Below are 18,087 nucleotides of genomic sequence, written 5' to 3'. Positions count from 1 at the left end.
AATTTGCTATGTAGATGATGGTCAAAGATTGAATTGGCATGAGACCGAAATAAATGATATATCCATCTACAATGTGGCTATAGATATATAAATAAATATTGATAATGATCCAGAGCCACGATCTATTGAAGAATGTCGACAAAGAAATGATTGGCCAAAATGAAAAGAAGCTATCCAGGCTGAGCTAAATTCCTTATCAAAACGTTAGGTGTTTGGGCCGATAGTGCCAACACCAGAAGGGATAAAACCAGTCGATTATAAATGGGTGTTCGTAAGAAAAAGAAATGGAAATAATCAAATTATGAGATACAAAGCAAGACTTGTTGCTTAAGGTTTTTCTCAAATGCCTAGTATTGATTATGAAGAAACATATTCTCCTGTAATGGATGGAATTACTTGTCGATTTTTAATTGTCATGGCAGCAAGTAATAAATTAGATATGCAGTTGATGGATGTTGTCACAGCATATCTGTATGAATTACTTGAAAATGACATATATATGAAAATCCTTGAAGGATATAAAATAACATACATTACAAATCAATCACATTTATACTCTATTAAATTGCAGAGATCTCTTTATGGATTAAAACAATCTGGACGGATGTGGTATAACCGTCTCAGTGAATATCTTATAAAAGAAGGGTACCAAAATGATAGTATATGTCCATGTGTGTTTATTAAAAGTTATACTAACGGTTTTGTTGTGATAGCAGTATATGTAGATGATTTAAATCTTGTAGGCACTCCTTCTGAAATTGCAATTGCAGCATCATATCCGAGAAAAGAATTTGAAATGAAAGATTTGGGAAAGACTAAATTTTGTCTAGGTATGCAAATCGAGCACTTATCCTCAGGAATATTTGTGCATCAATCAACCTATATAGAAAAGGTGCTGAAAAGATTCAATATGGAGAAGGCTTATCCACTGAGTACGCCAATGGTCGTCCGGACTCTTGATGTTCAGAAAGATCCATTTCGCCCACTTGAAGAAGGAGAGATCATTCTTGGTCTAGAAACTCCATATTTAAGTGCAATCGGTGCATTAATGTACCTTGCAAATAATACCAGACCAGATGTCACGCCCCGACCCGCGGGCCCACGGGACGCGACAATCGCCCTGCAGACAATCCCGAGGAGGGATACCCCGCCCACTCAACCCTCGGGGATGCCGTAAGGCTAATCAACACACACGAATTCAACAATATACATATCGCGGATATAGAGCAGAAAAAAAAACAATGTTACACAGCGACGGTAACAACAACAACAACAACAACAACAACAACAATAGGATACGAGAAAATATAGAGGGTTCACAAAATACGCAGGAAACAACCCTAACAACGAGTGGGAAATGGTAATACACGAAGTTTAAGAGTATTTAAATACTAAACCATGCAACAAGTTTTTCTACACACTAGTGGATCCATAGGTCTTATAACATGTTCCATGACAACAACAACATACATGAGCGAAGGAAATACAACAGATGATAGAATAGTAGTAAATGCCCAGTACGCTGCCACACGGTCACACCTACTACCTGCAACAGTCTGGGAGGAAGAAAGAGGGATGAGTAACTCAAGTTACTCAGTGAGGGGAGGTTAGCACAACCTTAGCAGAAAAATACACCAACAACAAAAAATAATAATAATGAATCATCAAAATAAATGCTTTACCAAAGTGATACAAGTTTAGAAACATTATTACATATAATAGAAGCCTTCAAGAGAATTAAAAACATAATAATACCAAGAAAACTCTTTTTTACCCCAACTAGGGTTTACAACACAAAAATCATAAAGCATGGTTTTAAATACAAGTAAAACAACAAAATATCATGGGTTTGAAATAAATAAACACAATACCCAACACTCACCCAACATAACATGGTCTAGAAAACTCTCTAAACCTTCGCCGTGGCCATGGCTGGGTTGAGCCGCCAAGGTACTCATGCCCCTTGACGTTGACCCATCGAGTTCACCCGGTTGGTGACTCCGGCTACCCGATGAATATCCGAGTCAGGGGCTCTACACTCCCACCAGGCGGCCCTCGTAGTAATCGGCCCGGTCGACCGCCACCTCAAAAGGTGGCCGTGAAGACCGCCCTCTGCAGATGAGGATATCACCAAAACAATCACCACAATAAAATACAACTCCACTCGGGAGTACAATATCCATCCATGATCATAAATCAAGAATACCTCGGCCATTTGCACGAGGACAAGATAAACACATAAGCAAAGCCCAAACTTTTTAACACAAAATAATTTGCAAGTCCCAACACAAGCAACAACATGGAAATCCTTTTTCCTTTCAACAATCCAAAAATTTGCTTCAAGCCTAGGATTTCACCAAATCAAAGATTTTTCATAACAAAAACTCAAGTTTCAAACAAAATAAAGATTTCACAAACTCATGGATACATATATCAATCACAATTTCCACGATAACAAAACAAAAGCCAAAAGAGACATCCAAGATTTGCCTCAACAATAATTATCATTCACCAAATTACCAAACAAGTATAAATCAATAAAAACTTACTTAAAAACATGAAATGCATATATATATATATATATAGCTATTGTCATTCTTCTAATAAAGCTATGCTAAACAATTCCACTCACAGGATCGGCAATTTATCTTCCTCGCAAGCTACTCCTCGGCTAAGTCTTTGCCTCGAGCCAAGACTTCTTCTCCTTACCAAAAGCATAACAAAAACACCACAAAAAAATTAGCAAAAACAAACAAACAAGAAAAACCCTAAGTTTTTCTAACAAACCACCCTAATTCGATCCTAAGATTAGCTCAAAACTAGGGTTTAAAGGTTACCAATGAATTCCTAGGGGTTTTAGCTTCAATCTAATCCGAAGAAATCAAAGAAACAACTAAATATTGCCGGTGCTACAGTAACCTCGGAATTGCTACGAGTAAAAACCCGAACCCTATACTATGGTTTTTCTCCCAATTTACAACTCTAAATCACAAATTTTTCTTCTACAACATTCTCACACAAGATCAACAATTCAATGGCTTCAATTTAAACCTATAAACATGCAAATCCATGGAGAAATTCTAGGTTTTTGAAAAACTAAAAACAAGGAAAATACAAGAATAAATATGGTATAAAACCATAAATCTATGCTTACCAAGCTCAATGGTGAAGGAGGAAGAGATAGGATGCTTGGTTCAGCGGAAAAACTTCGCCGGAAAAATAAGAAAATGGGAAGGTTCGGCCAAGACAAGGAAAAGAAGAAGAGAAGAAGAAAAGAAGAAGAAGAAATGTTTTTAAGGGAAAATTTTTCGGGTCACTTTCGATGATCGGGTCACTACAGATTGCAGGGCCTCTATCAAACCGAGGCTTCTCGAGGGAACAAGTTGCTCTGAGAACCCGGTTTGCTACTGAGGATCGATGCACTGCAGTTTTGAGTGAAAAATCTATAGCAATGGCCTAAAGCAATCTATAGTAAACCCTGGTTATAACACCAGATATAGCTTTTGCAGTAAATCTTCTAGCAAGATACAGTTCTACACCAACACGAAGACACTGGAAAGGAGTAAAAGATGTGCTACGTTATTTACGAGGAACTACAGATCTAGGTTTATTCTATTCACAAGAATCTTCATCCAACCTCACAGGCTTTGCTGATGTTGGGTATTTGTCTGATCCTCACAAAGGGCGATCTCATACTGGATACATGTTTTCTTACAATGGTACAGCTATCCACAAAATAAACTCTTACAGCTATTTCATCAAATCATGCTGAAATACTAGCTCTCCATGAAGCAAGTCGTGAATGCCAATGGTTACGATCTATGATTGGGCATATACAGTCATCATGCAAATTACCATCAGTAACAACAAATGCTACATTAATTTATGAAGACAACAGTGCTTGTATTTCTCAAATACAAGGAGGTTATATTAAAGGTAACGGAACGAAGCATATATCACCAAAATTTTTCTACACTCATGATCTCCATAATGAAGGCGTTATAGAAGTTCAAAAGATTCAATCCAGTGAGAATCAAGCTGATCTATAAACAAAATCACTTCCTAAGTGCATTCACCAAAGACTTATACACAAAATCGGGATGAGAAGACTTAAGGATGAAAGTACTTCTGATATAAGTTAAAGGTTATTTATTTGAGGGGGGGACTGCACTCTTTTTCCCTTCGCCAAGGTTTTTTTGTCCCAATGGGTTTTTCCGAGGCAAGATTTTTAATGAGGCAGTAATCCTCGAATATACCAAGAATAGTGTACTCTTTTCCCTTAGCTAGGTTTTTATCCCATTGGGTTTTTCCTAGCAAGGTTTTAACGAGGCATATCTTTTGGTCATAGGCATCCAAGGGGGAGTGTTATAAATAAATATTATAATGGATGCCTACTGCAGTAAATCACTGTAGCAGCCGGCATTACTATAGCAACTTCTAGATATCACTGTAGCAGCCGCAACACTGTAGCAGACGCCCATGTGGTACTATAGCTAGAGATGGCAATTTGTACCCTACCCGATGGGTATACCCTTACCCATACCCGGTCAAAGAGGGTATTACCCTCGACCGAGCACGTGCACGCAGAAGTATTACCCGTTAGTTTTTTTGAGTGAGCACGGGTCGGGTGAGGGTATGCCCCTACCCCTCACCCTGTACCCTTATCCCTTACTCGATTAAAGAGCGTACGGGATAAAACCCGCTCCCCTGCACTCCTTACCCTCTCATATATATAATTTTTTTATTAAACTAAACATTTACTCACAATTTACTCAATATCTATTTTCATGGTGATTAATTTGAAAATAATACTTCAAATTTTCTCTTAATATATTATTTTAAATTTTATTTAATTTCTATATTTATATTTGATAATATTATCAAAATTGAATTTTAGATATATATTAAGAATCATAATTAAATTAAAAATAAACAAATATAAAAAAATAATGTTATAATAATTTATTCTATAAATTATAAGAATATCCTGAAAAATAAGATACTAATAAAAAATCAATTGGATATAACTTATGAGAATTACTTATAATGTTTTTTTATATTCAAAATCTTACTAGATATTTATAAAATTTGAAGCTATATAAAATATAAATAGTAGATATATGAAAAAATTTTAAACAAAAACCAAGATAGTTAAACATGAACAAAACAAAAGGTAGAGTTACCATTGAGTCCTAAATAGACGTCATTTTTATATGATTATATAATTTAAGATAAACAAATATATATCATATAATTTAAGATAAACAAATATATATCAACTTTTAATTTTGAATTTATAGACATGTGTTTAAAGATTATAATATAATGTATAATTAATTTATTTTTATTATTATTTAAATTTAATTAGATAATTTGAACAACGGGTAAGCGGGTACCCTTCGGGTATATATACCCGTACCCTGCGGGTAAGGATAAGGGTATGATTTTTTTTACTCTGAAGGGTACGAGTATGGGGTAGGGGTAACGATACGGGTAAGGGTTTTGGCATACCCTACCCATACCCTACCCGTTGCCATCCCTAACTATAGCAGCCGCCAGTACTGTTACTATTCCACCAACCAGGGTATTTTGGACCGTCAGATCAAATCGATCCTGGCCGTTCATTCAACTCTTGTAAACCTATAAATATCTCCTTTATTTGTATAATTTGGAGATAGAGAAGAGAAAGAAAAAAGAGAGAAATAAAAGAAAAAGAAGAAGAGGTCAATTTTACAGGGTTTTTGAGTTTTTAGTAAATATTCTGACTCTCTATTCTTATTACTCTATTTATATTTATAAAATATTCTTAACATATATATATATATATATCTTTGTCATAAAAAAATCCAAACAAACAAAAAAATTTTTTTAATAAAGACAAACTACAGATTTAAATACTTCACTTTTTGGGAAAAAATAAAAATAATAAAACACCCATTTCTACAACAGCAGTGATCTTCTGCGCTTCCAAAAAAACAACCATTTTTTCATTTATTATTATTATTATTATTATTATTATTATTGATAAATAAACACAAGGCATGAAAATTTTTAATTTAGTATCATCCACATATGATGAGAAAATGCTTTTTTTAAGGGAACACCTTTCCTGGACTATTTTCCACTGTCCCAAAACAAAGTCATGTAAAATAAACCATAAATATGCATCTACCACTTCTGTTTTAAAAAGCAAAGAACTATCAACATTTTTTTTTTAAAAAAAGGAACTAAAATAAAATGAACCACCAAGAAGAAATGGTTCAGATCCTAACAAGCAAAATTTCAACATCTTGGAACAGAGTCTGAGTTTTGTTTTCCAAATTGACTGCTCCAGTGACCTAAAATTAAGCAAAAAAGAAAAAAAATAATTAAAAGTTACAGTCACTAATTTTATCATCTCAGAGCAGTAATTTAGAAGAACATACGTCTCTGCTTTGTCCATGAAGTTCATTCTCCATCCAAATCCTTCGGTCTCCGATAATGGAAATAGGCAAACTGAATGAGAATCTGTTTGTCGAGTTAAAGAGTTCTTGCAAGAAGTGCCGGTAAACAAAACGAGTAATAGTTGGTGTAATGATCATCGAGATCATTGGTGTACTTGAACAAGCATACAAGTTAATACTTTCTAAATAAACAGCAAATATATGGAATGAAAGCTGATAAATAGACGGAGTCGAGGATACGAAAGTATCAAGAAGGACACAACCACCTGCATCTACTAACCATGGAAGGTTTGGTTTGATTTTATGCCACTCCAAGCTATTCACAAGTATGCTGGATATGAGAGTAGAAAGTTATTTCGGACGGAAAAAAAATTTAGCATGAGCAAAGGAAAGGATGACTGCAAAGTGATATACCTTCCCACATATGTAGCATTGCCGATCAATGCAAAGACGAACATAAAAGGACTCAGACCCTGTAGAGAGGCCAAAATGAAATAAGCAATCGAAAGATAATTTCTCCGAGTTTTTCACATCTATATATAATTTCTCTTCAATGCAAATTAACTGACACTTCAACATATTACTCCTATTAGGAAAATTACTTCTCCGGCAATGAGAGTGTTTGCATTGTTGTAGGAATAAAATAGCAGCAAAAGCATTAATAAAAGTAGTTTTGTTGTGTGCGCGCTGTGTGCCAACTTTGTGCTTCAAGGAAAAATCCTTGTCAGTCCAGAGAAGCAGTTGGGTCTGATTCTTTTTGTACCAAAATGACCCTTTATTTTTTGGACATAGAAAGAGCTTTTACAGTAACTTGTCAAACCACAAAACTGATTAATTCACTCAAAAAGCATTTAAAGAGAACCAGTTATAGAAAACCATCATTTTGTAAGCATATGATTTCAGAGAAAAGCACAAGAAAAGAACTTGCCTCAACATTGCCTCTTCGTATCTGCAATTTCAAAGAAATCAACATGTTAGAATTTTGATAACTTCGGCATAAATTTAGTAGCATAGCCTGTATGCTTGAATCTCACATTTAAACAAATTTGGGGAAGCCTTCCACCCATATATATCGCTGCCATTGCCCAGCCAAGGATAGTTCCTATTCCATTACTTGCGCCTTCTCGTACAATTGCCAACTGAACGGCCTTATCCTAATAAAATGCCAAGATAACAAATTAATAATCATAATTCTGAGCTTCACTTTGTCTTTTAACTTCTGTTACCTGCAAAAGCCTTCGGCTCACAAACACAACCATTCCATGAGCAGAAGCATATCTATTGTTGACAGGAATACGGAAATTCAAGCTTCCCAAAAGAAGCAAAACCGAAGAAACCTGGACAAGAAAATATGACATTATATGCTCATTCTACTGATTGCAATTGCAACAGCAAAAAGAACCTCACCACACACAATACTCTTTTGGTGTTTAGAGGCGGTGTAGATTGTGTAGGGGTAAGCCGATCAATCAAAGGCTCTATTGTAGAATGCTGACTGTGAAAAAGCGGAGTTCTCGGGTGAATGGCGGGAATGTGCTATCCATGATCCTCCCGTTGGAATTGGGCTACTTGATAAAGACCTCGCTGATCTGATGTGTTTGCAATAAAATGATTTAGTATCTAACATCAAATAGTTTGATTTTTATTCATATTACACGCAAATTTATTCATATTCTACTAAAGGCTCATATCTGCCAATGGAATTCTATCTTTTAGCATTTAAATCTGTTGAAAACTTACTTGTAGTACAAATCTCTCCCGGCCGAACCAAAATGATGTAATGGGACACTGACAGGAATTGGTGAACTTGGTGCTCGAGGCTGATCCTCAATAGAGCCAGAATCACTATCTTGTACAATTGCAACCGAACTTGTGCTCGATCCTAGCAACTTCTCTTTTGCAACCTCGCCTTGTTCTTGTTGTTTCTGAATTACAATTCAACAAGACAAAAGTTGTCAAGTATTGTGGAGCAAATAATTGTAATTAAATAGTATAGCATCTCCCACTCATGAATCTATGAGTTATTTTCAGGGAATTAAGTTAATTTTTTTCCCTTTTTGATATATATATATATATATATATATATATGTACTTCAAATCTGCTAAATTCATACAATATTTCATCGTCATTGCTTTCACAAGAGAAAATCTGGAATGAGATTATTCCCATAAGAAACAATATATATTTTTATACAACAAAACAGCCTCCGGTTCACGTTATTAAGCAGTGCCACTCCTGGCGTGAGCTCTCCTGTTAGTGCTTCCATGTCTTGAGTAAATTTGAATATAAATCCTTAATTTAGTACTGGAATAAGAAGTTCTAATTTCTTAATGAGTTTATCAAATATAGATATAATGGTCTATACATACATAGCACACTTAAACATGTTGCTGCTTATATCAACGCATCAACATGGAGTTAACAAGTATGACAAGAACTCATCATTAAAATGACTTAAAAAAATATCCAATACTAGTTTGGCTACAATACTCATTTTGCTTCAGAGTCATCTAAATGGTCATGTGGAAAGAATAATAAGATTCCATAGAAGTATCTAATGCAAATCTTGATAAATAAATGCAAAATCAATAATACATTATGATGACCGTATTCTACAACAGGACATTTTCTCAGTGCAGCAGTGTTGGTTTGACGCAAATATCGCTTGGTACCCCGTGGAAATCCTGAAACTACTTAGAGGTGATCTGTGGCTTTCAGAAAAAAAAATTTAATTGAAGAAAAACTGAACAAACCAGAATCTGCCTTCTTTAGTTTGACAGAAAAAAAAAATGAAAGTCCAAGGGTCTGATTCATTCATAATAATTATAAACAAATACATACAACATCTCTTTATGTAATGAATGTGCACCACCACAGTACAAAAATGTACTATGCAATGCAAATAGAATTTATTTTCCTCCACTTCTGCTTGGTATAATAGATAGAAGATGAATTGAATGCTATTTCAGAAAAGAACTTGCCACAAAAGCTTATTAGTTTTTTATGTTAGAATCTGCAAGTTGCTTTATATTGTGACAAGCAAATAAATGTTGACCTTATGAAATTGATGACGTCTTCTTTCTTTCAAACGAGGATATATATGGCCGTAATATATTGTTTGTGCTGTCAGGATAGCTGTTGTTGCTGTGTATAACTGCAGAAATAAACAAAATTTCCTCTGTGAAATCCTTTTATACTTAACCACAAGATAACTGTCTTTAAGTCGAATCCTTACCAATGCCATGTAGAATTGTGTTGGCAGCTGCAAATGTCAAAGCAAAAAGTAAAGTAAGAAAAGCCATAACAAAAAAAAACATAAATAACAGGCATCAGCTAAACTTTAAGATGAATAGCGACGACGTATCTTCATGATTAGGCAAATATTTCTAGTTTTTGTATGTGTGAGTAGTATATGTAAGGTATTAGTGCACTTTTGGTCCTTGAACTCTACCCATAAATTCATTTTAAACACTGAAAAAAATGTTTGTTTCATGCCTTGAAATTGATTTGCAATGTAATAATTTCACAATTGAGAATCAGGAGATGCTATAGTAAATTAGGTAAAAGAAGACTTACCGTTGAAGGCTCTAGGAGACAGCCGGTTACGTTAAAAAGATCTCTGGAAAATACAAAAGTCAATATCAATTTCAAATATGTATTAAAAATATTATACATTTTTAAGACTAGAAGCAAACAATCCACACTTATTAGCGACGGTGAGAAATGCATTTTTAAGATGAACAAATTCTACACTTATTAATGTCGGCGAGAAAAACAAACTTCCTAAAATAAAAACAGGCGGCATTGTCAAGACAAAGCTCATCATATTTCAAGACAAAATAAACTTAAAAGTTAGAAACAAAGATTATACGCTACCCGACAATCCATGTCATCAGAAAAGCAATGGAAAGCCCCTCCGTAGATTTCTCTCTGTAACTCGTGACGATCTGAGGAACCTCGGCAACTCCCCAACTGATAACACTGATAAGTCCAAGGATCAAAGACATGCCATCTTTCACACCACACAAACAATAGCTCAAGTACACCCGAGCCCATTCCGAGCAATGTAGGTTGCTCGGGCAAACAGGAGGTCCTGCTTTTAGTGGTAACCCCATCAGATGCAGCAACCAACTGCAACCTTAAATGTTGGACAGGAATTGAGTCAATCCATACAATTTATCTTTTTTTAAAAAAGGAAAAGGTTAGGAAAATGATACTTTGAAGATTGAGAATCAAATTATGCATCTATTGAACTTAGAAGAAGCACCATCAAAGTTCTTAAAATTTCAGCAGAATTCTTACTACATATATGGACACCGAAACAGACAGAATATCACTCCGAGATAATCAAGATCTTGGATCATTAACAACCAACTGACCACCTATATTCTTTCATTCATCTCGAAGTTAAACAACAACTTAAAATTTAAGTTAAAAGGGACAGGAATAGAACATGAATTGGAAACTACGACACACAAAAACCATAAAAACAAGTCAAGTAAATGTATCCTTTCATTCATCACAAACCTAAACAACAAATTCAAAAACCTTCAACAAAATTACATCAATTCATGCATGAAAACCAAATTGAAACCACCACAAAATCCCACCAAACACAGAAAATAGCTCTTCAATCATCAAATCCAGCAATCCATCTAAAACCTCAACAACAAACCTAAACCTAATCCAATTACCTCCTCAACAATAAAACATTAAACTACCAAAAAACAAATCCCAAAAAAACATATATATATATATATATAAAAGAAGCTCATTTAACATCCATCAATCCATCTTAATCATCCAAACTCTTATTCCACACATGAACACCTCAAAATGGATACACAGATAAAATGCACCACTAAACCTCTATTTTCACTAGAAAAACAGATAAAAAAAAGAGCAGGAGAAAAGAGATCCAAGATCTCCAAAAAGGGGTTTCACCTGATCTGAAAGACAGTCCAACAAGGGAGCAGAGGAAGTGCTGGATGTCTGTGTGATTAGAAAAAGAGCAAGAAGATGAGAGAGAGAGAGAGAGAGACAGAGAGAAGAAGATGTGAAGAGGAAGAATAGTAAATGTGACTGCAGACTGCAGACTGCAGACTGCAGCTTTGTTTCCCGTGTATTTTTTTGGCGGGTATTTTGGGGGTTGTTTTGGCAGTTTTGCTTTGCTGCCACGTTGATTAGACACGTGGCACTCAAATAGCCTCTCTCCAGCGGAGTGTTTCTGAGGTTTTAAGGAATTCTAAGTTTTTATTTTTATTTTTATTTTACTTTTAAATTTTTTTGATTGGAGGTGGAAGGTGGTGTATAGTTTGTGGATGTTTTTTTAACAAAGTGGACGAGCCCTATCAAAGACACGTAGATTTAGAATTAGTATTTCAATATATATATATATATTCTCTGTTTTAATGAATTGAGATTTGAAAATATTTTTTTAAATAAAAATATACATATATTTTATAAAACAAAATGTAAATGGAGAAGTTGTTGGTAATATTGAGGTTTTTTTCCCAATCCACCTTTTTGAAATATTATAATATTAAAATTTATTTTTTTAAAAAAAAATATATTTTTCAATGAAAAGATGGAAAGTGAGAAATTACAAAAATAAAAAAAATTATAATTTCAATCTATTTTAAAACAACCTATAAATTTTTATATAAGGTGTTCTTGAGAAGTTAGATTTGAACTTTAATTTAGAGTGAGAATAGATATATTAAGGGATTAACTCTACATCTATGTATGTTTGTCCACATTTAAAAAACAATTATTTTGCAGTAAATGTTTTATTTTAGAAAATAAATTGATGTTTTTAATATTATTTAATTTATAAATTTTTTAAATTCAAACAGATTTTTTTATGGAATTTGTATAAATCTTGAAAAAATTATGGATGTATATATGACATGTCCCTTAAAAGCAAATTAGCAAAATAGAAAAGAATTTTTTTAATACATAATACTAATTTCCTACCAAATATATGTAAATAAAATAAATAAATAAATCATGACTTTTTACTAAAATTTGCAAACTATGCATTACAACAAAAGACTCCCGTGCAACTTAAAAAATAAAATAAAATTTTATGTCTATGATTTATAATTTTATTGCTTTGTAAATGCATTATCTAATCTTTTTAGTTATATTGTTACATAAATGATGTCTTGATTTATATAAAGAAGTACATCAATACATAATTCAAAGATTATTTTTATTATTATATAATATATAAAGAATATTAATGACTATTTAATCGATTAATATCGGGTCTCTTAATTTTTTACATAAGAAATTCATTTCACTGAAAAAGCGATCTAAATCTTTGTCATTTGTTAAATAACAATGATAATAAAAACGCCAACGAAGCAAGTAGAACATACAAAAAGCAGAGTGATCAGTGATTGAATGTGATGCTTGAAAAGATAAGTTGTCTTTTTTTAACTTTATGTCTTATTTCTTTCTGTTTGATAAGAACTCTTTGTTGTTGTGGTGGTACATGTCATAATGCACAATTAAAAGTATAAATAAGTCAACATGGTTGTGACCCTTCATCAAGTATGATAAAAATAGCAAGGGGACATCACTCTATGTGGACATCAATTATTGCCCATTTTTTTATAAATAAACCAAAATAATAAATAACTCTTTATAAATTTTAATGTATAAATTGGTTGATTTTGGTTCACTTGGCATAAAACCGGCATTTCAAATGCATTGCAACTAAAAATCAGTGTTTGGCATAATCGTTTATATATATATATATATACAGTTATAATTATAATCATTTAACTAATGAAATTAAAGATGCGTATAATCACGTCCGGGTTCTTTTTTTTCTCCCCTTAGATCATTAATATTTCAAAAATTTTATTAATCAATAGAATTATTATTGCCTAACAATATCTACATTGTATTTATAAAAATTTTAATTTTGTTTTGAAAAAAAGAAAAAAATTTTTATAACAATCAGTAGACATGAGAGAATGATGAACATGCAGACTTAGAATCGAATCCCTAAGTCGATAGTACTATTGCATTACTCCACATACATTATAAAATACTATAACAATACTATTTATTTAATATTCATGAGCCTCATGTGAGAGGATATTATTTTTAGAAAATTTTTTTCCAAGTGAGTTCTTCATAAATATTCTATTTTAATGGACCAATTCTTTTTTTTTCAGATAAATCTCTAAAGAATGTTAAACCAACATAAATTATGCATCATACCTACTTATCTCTTAACATTTCCTTGTATGACGATTGCTCATTGCCTTTATCATTAAAAAAATTATGACAATACACATAATTTTAAAAAAATTATATGAAAATTATAAAATTATTTTTTATCTATGCTTTGTACCACCCACATTAGCCGTGGACTCATTCATATTTTTCAAATTATTTACTTTTAAATTCAAATTTATATAAAATTATTAAATTATCTTTTATATATTGCTTAGTACCACCGGCACCCGCATTTAGGGGTGTAAATGATACACCTCTACTCGCAAGCTACTCGGGCTTGACTCGGTGAAAACTCGAACTCGGCTCGGTCACAGTCGAGCCGAGCTCGAGCTCGAGTAGCTCGAGTAGTCGAGCGAGCCAAGTTCGAGTATTATAATACTTGGCTCGAGTGCTCGCGAGCCTAATCGAGCATGAATGTATATATATAATATTAGATTTATTTGATAAAAATCAAGGAGAAAAACTTTCGAGCTCGAGCTCGGCTCATGTTTATGGTTATTTTCACCTTTTTCGAGCTTAATCGAGCGAGCTCGAGTAGCTTGATTTGTGTACTGAGTCGAGCTCGAGCTATAAAATAAATACTCGATCGAGCTCGAGCCAAGTATCGAGTATCGAATTTTCAGTCGAGCTCGAGCTTGAGCTCGCTACTGCTCGGCTCGAACTCGATCGATTACACCCCTACCCGCATTGACAGTGGGCTCTATGGTTAAGCATAATAGGAACAAGCTCGCACCTAGACTAATGAGCATAAACCTAAAAGCTAATAAGGTAGAGATATTTTTATTATTATAAAAAAATATTAAGATGATAAAAAATTTTTAAAAAATAAAAAAACTTAGGGATTAATTTTTTAAAAAAAAATAGATGAACCACATTTATTGAAACAAAAAAAAACAAAAAAATGGAATAACACACAGTCTATAAAAAATTGAAGACTGAAGAATAAAAAGAAAGACCAAATAAAAATAACAAAAGTATAAGAGTATATTGAAAAAGTTGTAAAGTTCCAAATAATAATAGCTTATTTTGCCTTAAAAAAAATAAGTGGCTTATGCACTGAAGATCCAATGTTGTTGGATATGTTTTATTAATAATTAAATTTTTTTTATATATGTTGTGAAAAAAATATTTTAGCAGACATGCCCCGTAAACCAACTTTATTATTTGATATTATTTACAAAATATCATGTTCTCATCTTGTATAAACTAACTTATCCCTTTTCATTTCCATTTTTCTCTTGGCTAATTTTTCGATTATCTATGAAAATTTTTAAAGTTCATATATTTTTACCTTTGAGAACATATATTTTGTGCATTTTATAATTAAAAAAACTGTAAGAAGCACATATATTTTCAAATTTTTTTTTAATAATTTACTTCTAGTCTTTTTTTACTTGTTACATTTTAGAGTTTTTTTAGTTTTTTTACTTGTTTATTTAGAAAATATATGAAACATTAAATATTATTTCTACAAAATTTTCCTTTATATTTAATGTATTTTTATAACTTCCAATGAGTTATATTCAACTAAACATTTTTTAAAGCATATTTTAAATAAGAGTAATATTAGAAAATTAATATAAATTTTATAAATTAATATTACAAACTAATTTTAACCAAATTTTTTAATCCATATAAAATAGACAAGTACAAAAAGCTAGAAAAAGTATTATATTTTAAATATAATTTACATTTTAAAAAAAAGTATGCTTTTTTTAAGAACAAAAAGGATTAAACAATAATTAATATATTTTTAAATAACAAATATATTAAATATTTTTAAAAAATACAAGAAACTACAAATATATATATTGTCATAAAAAAATCCAAACAAAAAAAAATTCTTTTTTTAATAAAAACAAACTACAGATTTAGACAATTACTTGGAGAAAAAAAAAAAATAAAACACCACCTTCTGTTACAGCAGCAATGACCTTCTGCACTTCTAAAAAAACAACCATATTTCATTATTATTATTATTATTATTATTATTATTATTATTATTATTAAATGTGAAGGCATGAACATTTTTCTTTTATTATCATCCACACATGACAAGAAAATGCTTAAAAAAACACATATGTCAAAAAAAGAGTCATATTGTTTAAATGCACCTGGTTTGATCCGACACTACGAATTGGCACCAGGATTCACCCACAATATAAGCTTATTGATATTCATAAAAATAAAGCATTTAACAAATATGAACCATTTATTCTTATAACTCAAGCTGCACAAGTTTTTTACTCACTATATCCTTCATTAAGAAAATCTTGTAATGATTGGTTAGCGGTGTGTGCAATTAAGGCAAGATCTATTGTTGAGGTAGCTGGTACACAAGCATCATCAATTTGTAATGCTTTTCAAGAAGATGAAGAACAAGTACATGAAGTTAAAAATCATGATGAAGAAGTATCTCTAAATTCTTCCGAAGGTGCATTCATTGAAATTGATGTTATGGATATTGATGAAGACATAAGTCAAGAAGGAGAAGTGAGCGAAGAAGATGAAGATGAAGACGAAGTAGATGCTTTTCATGATGAAGATGAATACTAAAATATAATGTGATGTGTAAACTAGTTTTTTTTTAAAGTTTTTATTAAAGTAGGATGTATTTGTTAAAGTTTTTTTTTTCATTGTTGCAAATGCTTGACAGTTATATATTTTGAGTTTGTATTGTTAGTGTTGAGTTTATATTTTTTTTATAGATATGGCTGGGAAAAATCGTTCTTCCATTTGTTGGGGATGAAGTACTATTCCTACATCTCAGGCAAAGTCCACAGGGGCATCTATGTCATCTTCAGCTGCTATTGTAGAGAGCGACACTACCCCCCCTGCTCCTACTGCTCGTACCACTACTCCTGTTCCTGTCTTTATACCATCTACTGTTACTCTTACTACAACTTCTGTACCTCATCTTATACGTACTACTCCAGCTACTATTCCACCAATTATAGCAACATCCCCTTCAACTATGTTTGCTCCAAGTGAGGGTGCATCTACAGGTGATGGTGGCTCTTCACGCCGGTTTCGTATTTATGTGTTGTCTGACAGGTAAAATAATTTATGTCAAGAAAGCAAAAAAATTAAATATAAAACATTTAGATGCGCATTTTTGTATTTTAAAATTATACAAATCTTCATTAACATTCATTGTATGATGATTTAGGTTTGTGCCGCACGGTTATGCCATTTATAAATTTATTACTGACAAAATGAAGGAGAGGCAGTATAAAGAAGGATACACATGGTCCAAAATTGATAAGCACACCCATGATTTTTATTGGAGAGAGTTTAAGGTATAATTATGTTTTAATTTGTGCAATAAAATTTTAGTAATTGTAATATTATTTTTGTTGCATAAATTTATTTGTTGTTCTTATTGGTTTTCTTATTAATGAACTAAATTTTAATTTTTATTGTTTTGATTTTTGCAGAAACATTATTATTGGCCCATAGAAGAAGAGAATGCTATCAAAGCAATTTGGGAAAAAGTATATCGAGGCTATTATAGTCGGAATTTATGTAGGTGGCACAACTCTTACAAGAAGACCGGCAAGAAGCCTGTTTGGATTGAAAATGAAATTTGGAACAAATGGTTGGAGCATTGGAACACAGAAGAGTTCAAGCATAAGTCCAAGCAAGCCTCCATTAATCGGTGTTCTGAGACAGGAGGCAACGGGGGTGGAGTTAGTAGGCATCTAGGAGGCTCTAAGTCATTTGTTGAGCATGCTATGGACTTGGTAAATATTTTTAAAATTTATTTGAGTTTTTTCCTTTTAGCATTAAAAAAAAATATCATGGTTTAATTTTAAAGTTTTACATTGTCCTTATTAAATAAACTTATAATTTTTTATGATTTTGTTTGATTAGAGTAAGACACTTCAGAGGACACATATTGCGTTTGATATCTTCTACAAGACTCATGTGAATAAAGAAGGCAAAGGTGTTGATTCACGAGCACATGTAGTTTATGTAATTTTCAAAATTTATCTCATATTATTTTATTCATGTGTAGATTATTTCATACATGTTGTAATTAACGTTATTAATTATAATTAATTACAGGATGCTATGCAGAAGATGGTTGAGACTGCTTCTCAAACATTATCAGATGGCTCACAATCTTCACCGCTTGATATGGATGCTATTTACTTGGAGGCTTTTGGTGGAGAAAAAAAGAAGAGAGTTTATGGTCTTGGTTCTCATGCATTAAGCTTGTATCAAGAGTCATTGTGTAGTGGTGCTACATCAGCTTCCCCACCACCTTCAGCATCTATGGTCTTCCCAGAGATCGTGTCTAAGTTGGAGGGCACGAAAAAGAAAATGACATATTTGGAAAAGCAAAACCAAAGTTTACTACAACAGAACCAGAAGATGATGAGATAG

The 18,087-nt window shown here is 32.4% G+C and overlaps 2 protein-coding genes across 2 annotated transcripts; one reads left to right on the top strand and one right to left on the bottom strand.

Moving 5' to 3' along the window:
* Nucleotides 1–6,127: 6,127 nt before the first annotated feature.
* LOC120273241 (probable vacuolar amino acid transporter YPQ2) lies at nucleotides 6,128–11,559 on the bottom strand. The gene is made up of 14 exons (XM_039279872.1): nucleotides 11,389–11,559; nucleotides 10,321–10,582; nucleotides 10,021–10,063; nucleotides 9,680–9,706; nucleotides 9,500–9,598; nucleotides 8,184–8,368; nucleotides 7,851–7,938; nucleotides 7,670–7,780; nucleotides 7,478–7,597; nucleotides 7,372–7,392; nucleotides 6,858–6,916; nucleotides 6,684–6,774; nucleotides 6,426–6,507; nucleotides 6,128–6,338 (listed from the first exon to the last, which is right to left on the bottom strand). The coding sequence occupies exons 2-13, from the start codon at nucleotides 10,557–10,559 to the stop codon at nucleotides 6,448–6,450; spliced, it is 1,143 nt and encodes a 380-aa protein (XP_039135806.1). The 5' UTR covers nucleotides 10,560–10,582; nucleotides 11,389–11,559; the 3' UTR covers nucleotides 6,128–6,338; nucleotides 6,426–6,447.
* A 4,930-nt stretch (nucleotides 11,560–16,489) lies between these two features.
* On the top strand, nucleotides 16,490–18,087 carry LOC120273240. Its single transcript, XM_039279871.1, has 5 exons — nucleotides 16,490–16,752; nucleotides 16,868–16,997; nucleotides 17,136–17,441; nucleotides 17,572–17,664; nucleotides 17,767–18,087. Exons 1-5 carry the CDS (start codon nucleotides 16,490–16,492, stop codon nucleotides 18,085–18,087), a joined length of 1,113 nt encoding a protein of 370 aa, XP_039135805.1.

This window comes from Dioscorea cayenensis, chromosome 12 (genome assembly GCF_009730915.1).
Source record: "Dioscorea cayenensis subsp. rotundata cultivar TDr96_F1 chromosome 12, TDr96_F1_v2_PseudoChromosome.rev07_lg8_w22 25.fasta, whole genome shotgun sequence".
Lineage (NCBI taxonomy): Eukaryota > Viridiplantae > Streptophyta > Magnoliopsida > Dioscoreales > Dioscoreaceae > Dioscorea > Dioscorea cayenensis.
The sequence above is the reverse complement of the archived record's forward strand: the minus strand, read 5'-3'. Positions and strand labels throughout refer to the sequence as shown.

What these genes read in the sequence shown, in the direction of transcription:
- LOC120273240 (XM_039279871.1), top strand. Translation starts at nt 16,490, where the DNA reads ATGTCATCTTCAGCTGCTATTGTAGAGAGCGACACTACCCCCCCTGCT. An exon ending in ATTTATGTGTTGTCTGACAG is followed by an intron (nt 16,753 to 16,867) that starts GTAAAATAATTT and finishes ATGATGATTTAG; the next exon opens with GTTTGTGCCGCACGGTTATG. An exon ending in TTTATTGGAGAGAGTTTAAG is followed by an intron (nt 16,998 to 17,135) that starts GTATAATTATGT and finishes TGATTTTTGCAG; the next exon opens with AAACATTATTATTGGCCCAT.
- LOC120273241 (XM_039279872.1), bottom strand. Translation starts at nt 10,559, where the DNA reads ATGGGGTTACCACTAAAAGCAGGACCTCCTGTTTGCCCGAGCAACCTA. An exon ending in GACGTCATCAATTTCATAAG is followed by an intron (nt 8,369 to 9,499) that starts GTCAACATTTAT and finishes ATTGTAATTCAG; the next exon opens with AAACAACAAGAACAAGGCGA. An exon ending in CCAAAAGAGTATTGTGTGTG is followed by an intron (nt 7,781 to 7,850) that starts GTGAGGTTCTTT and finishes TTTCTTGTCCAG; the next exon opens with GTTTCTTCGGTTTTGCTTCT.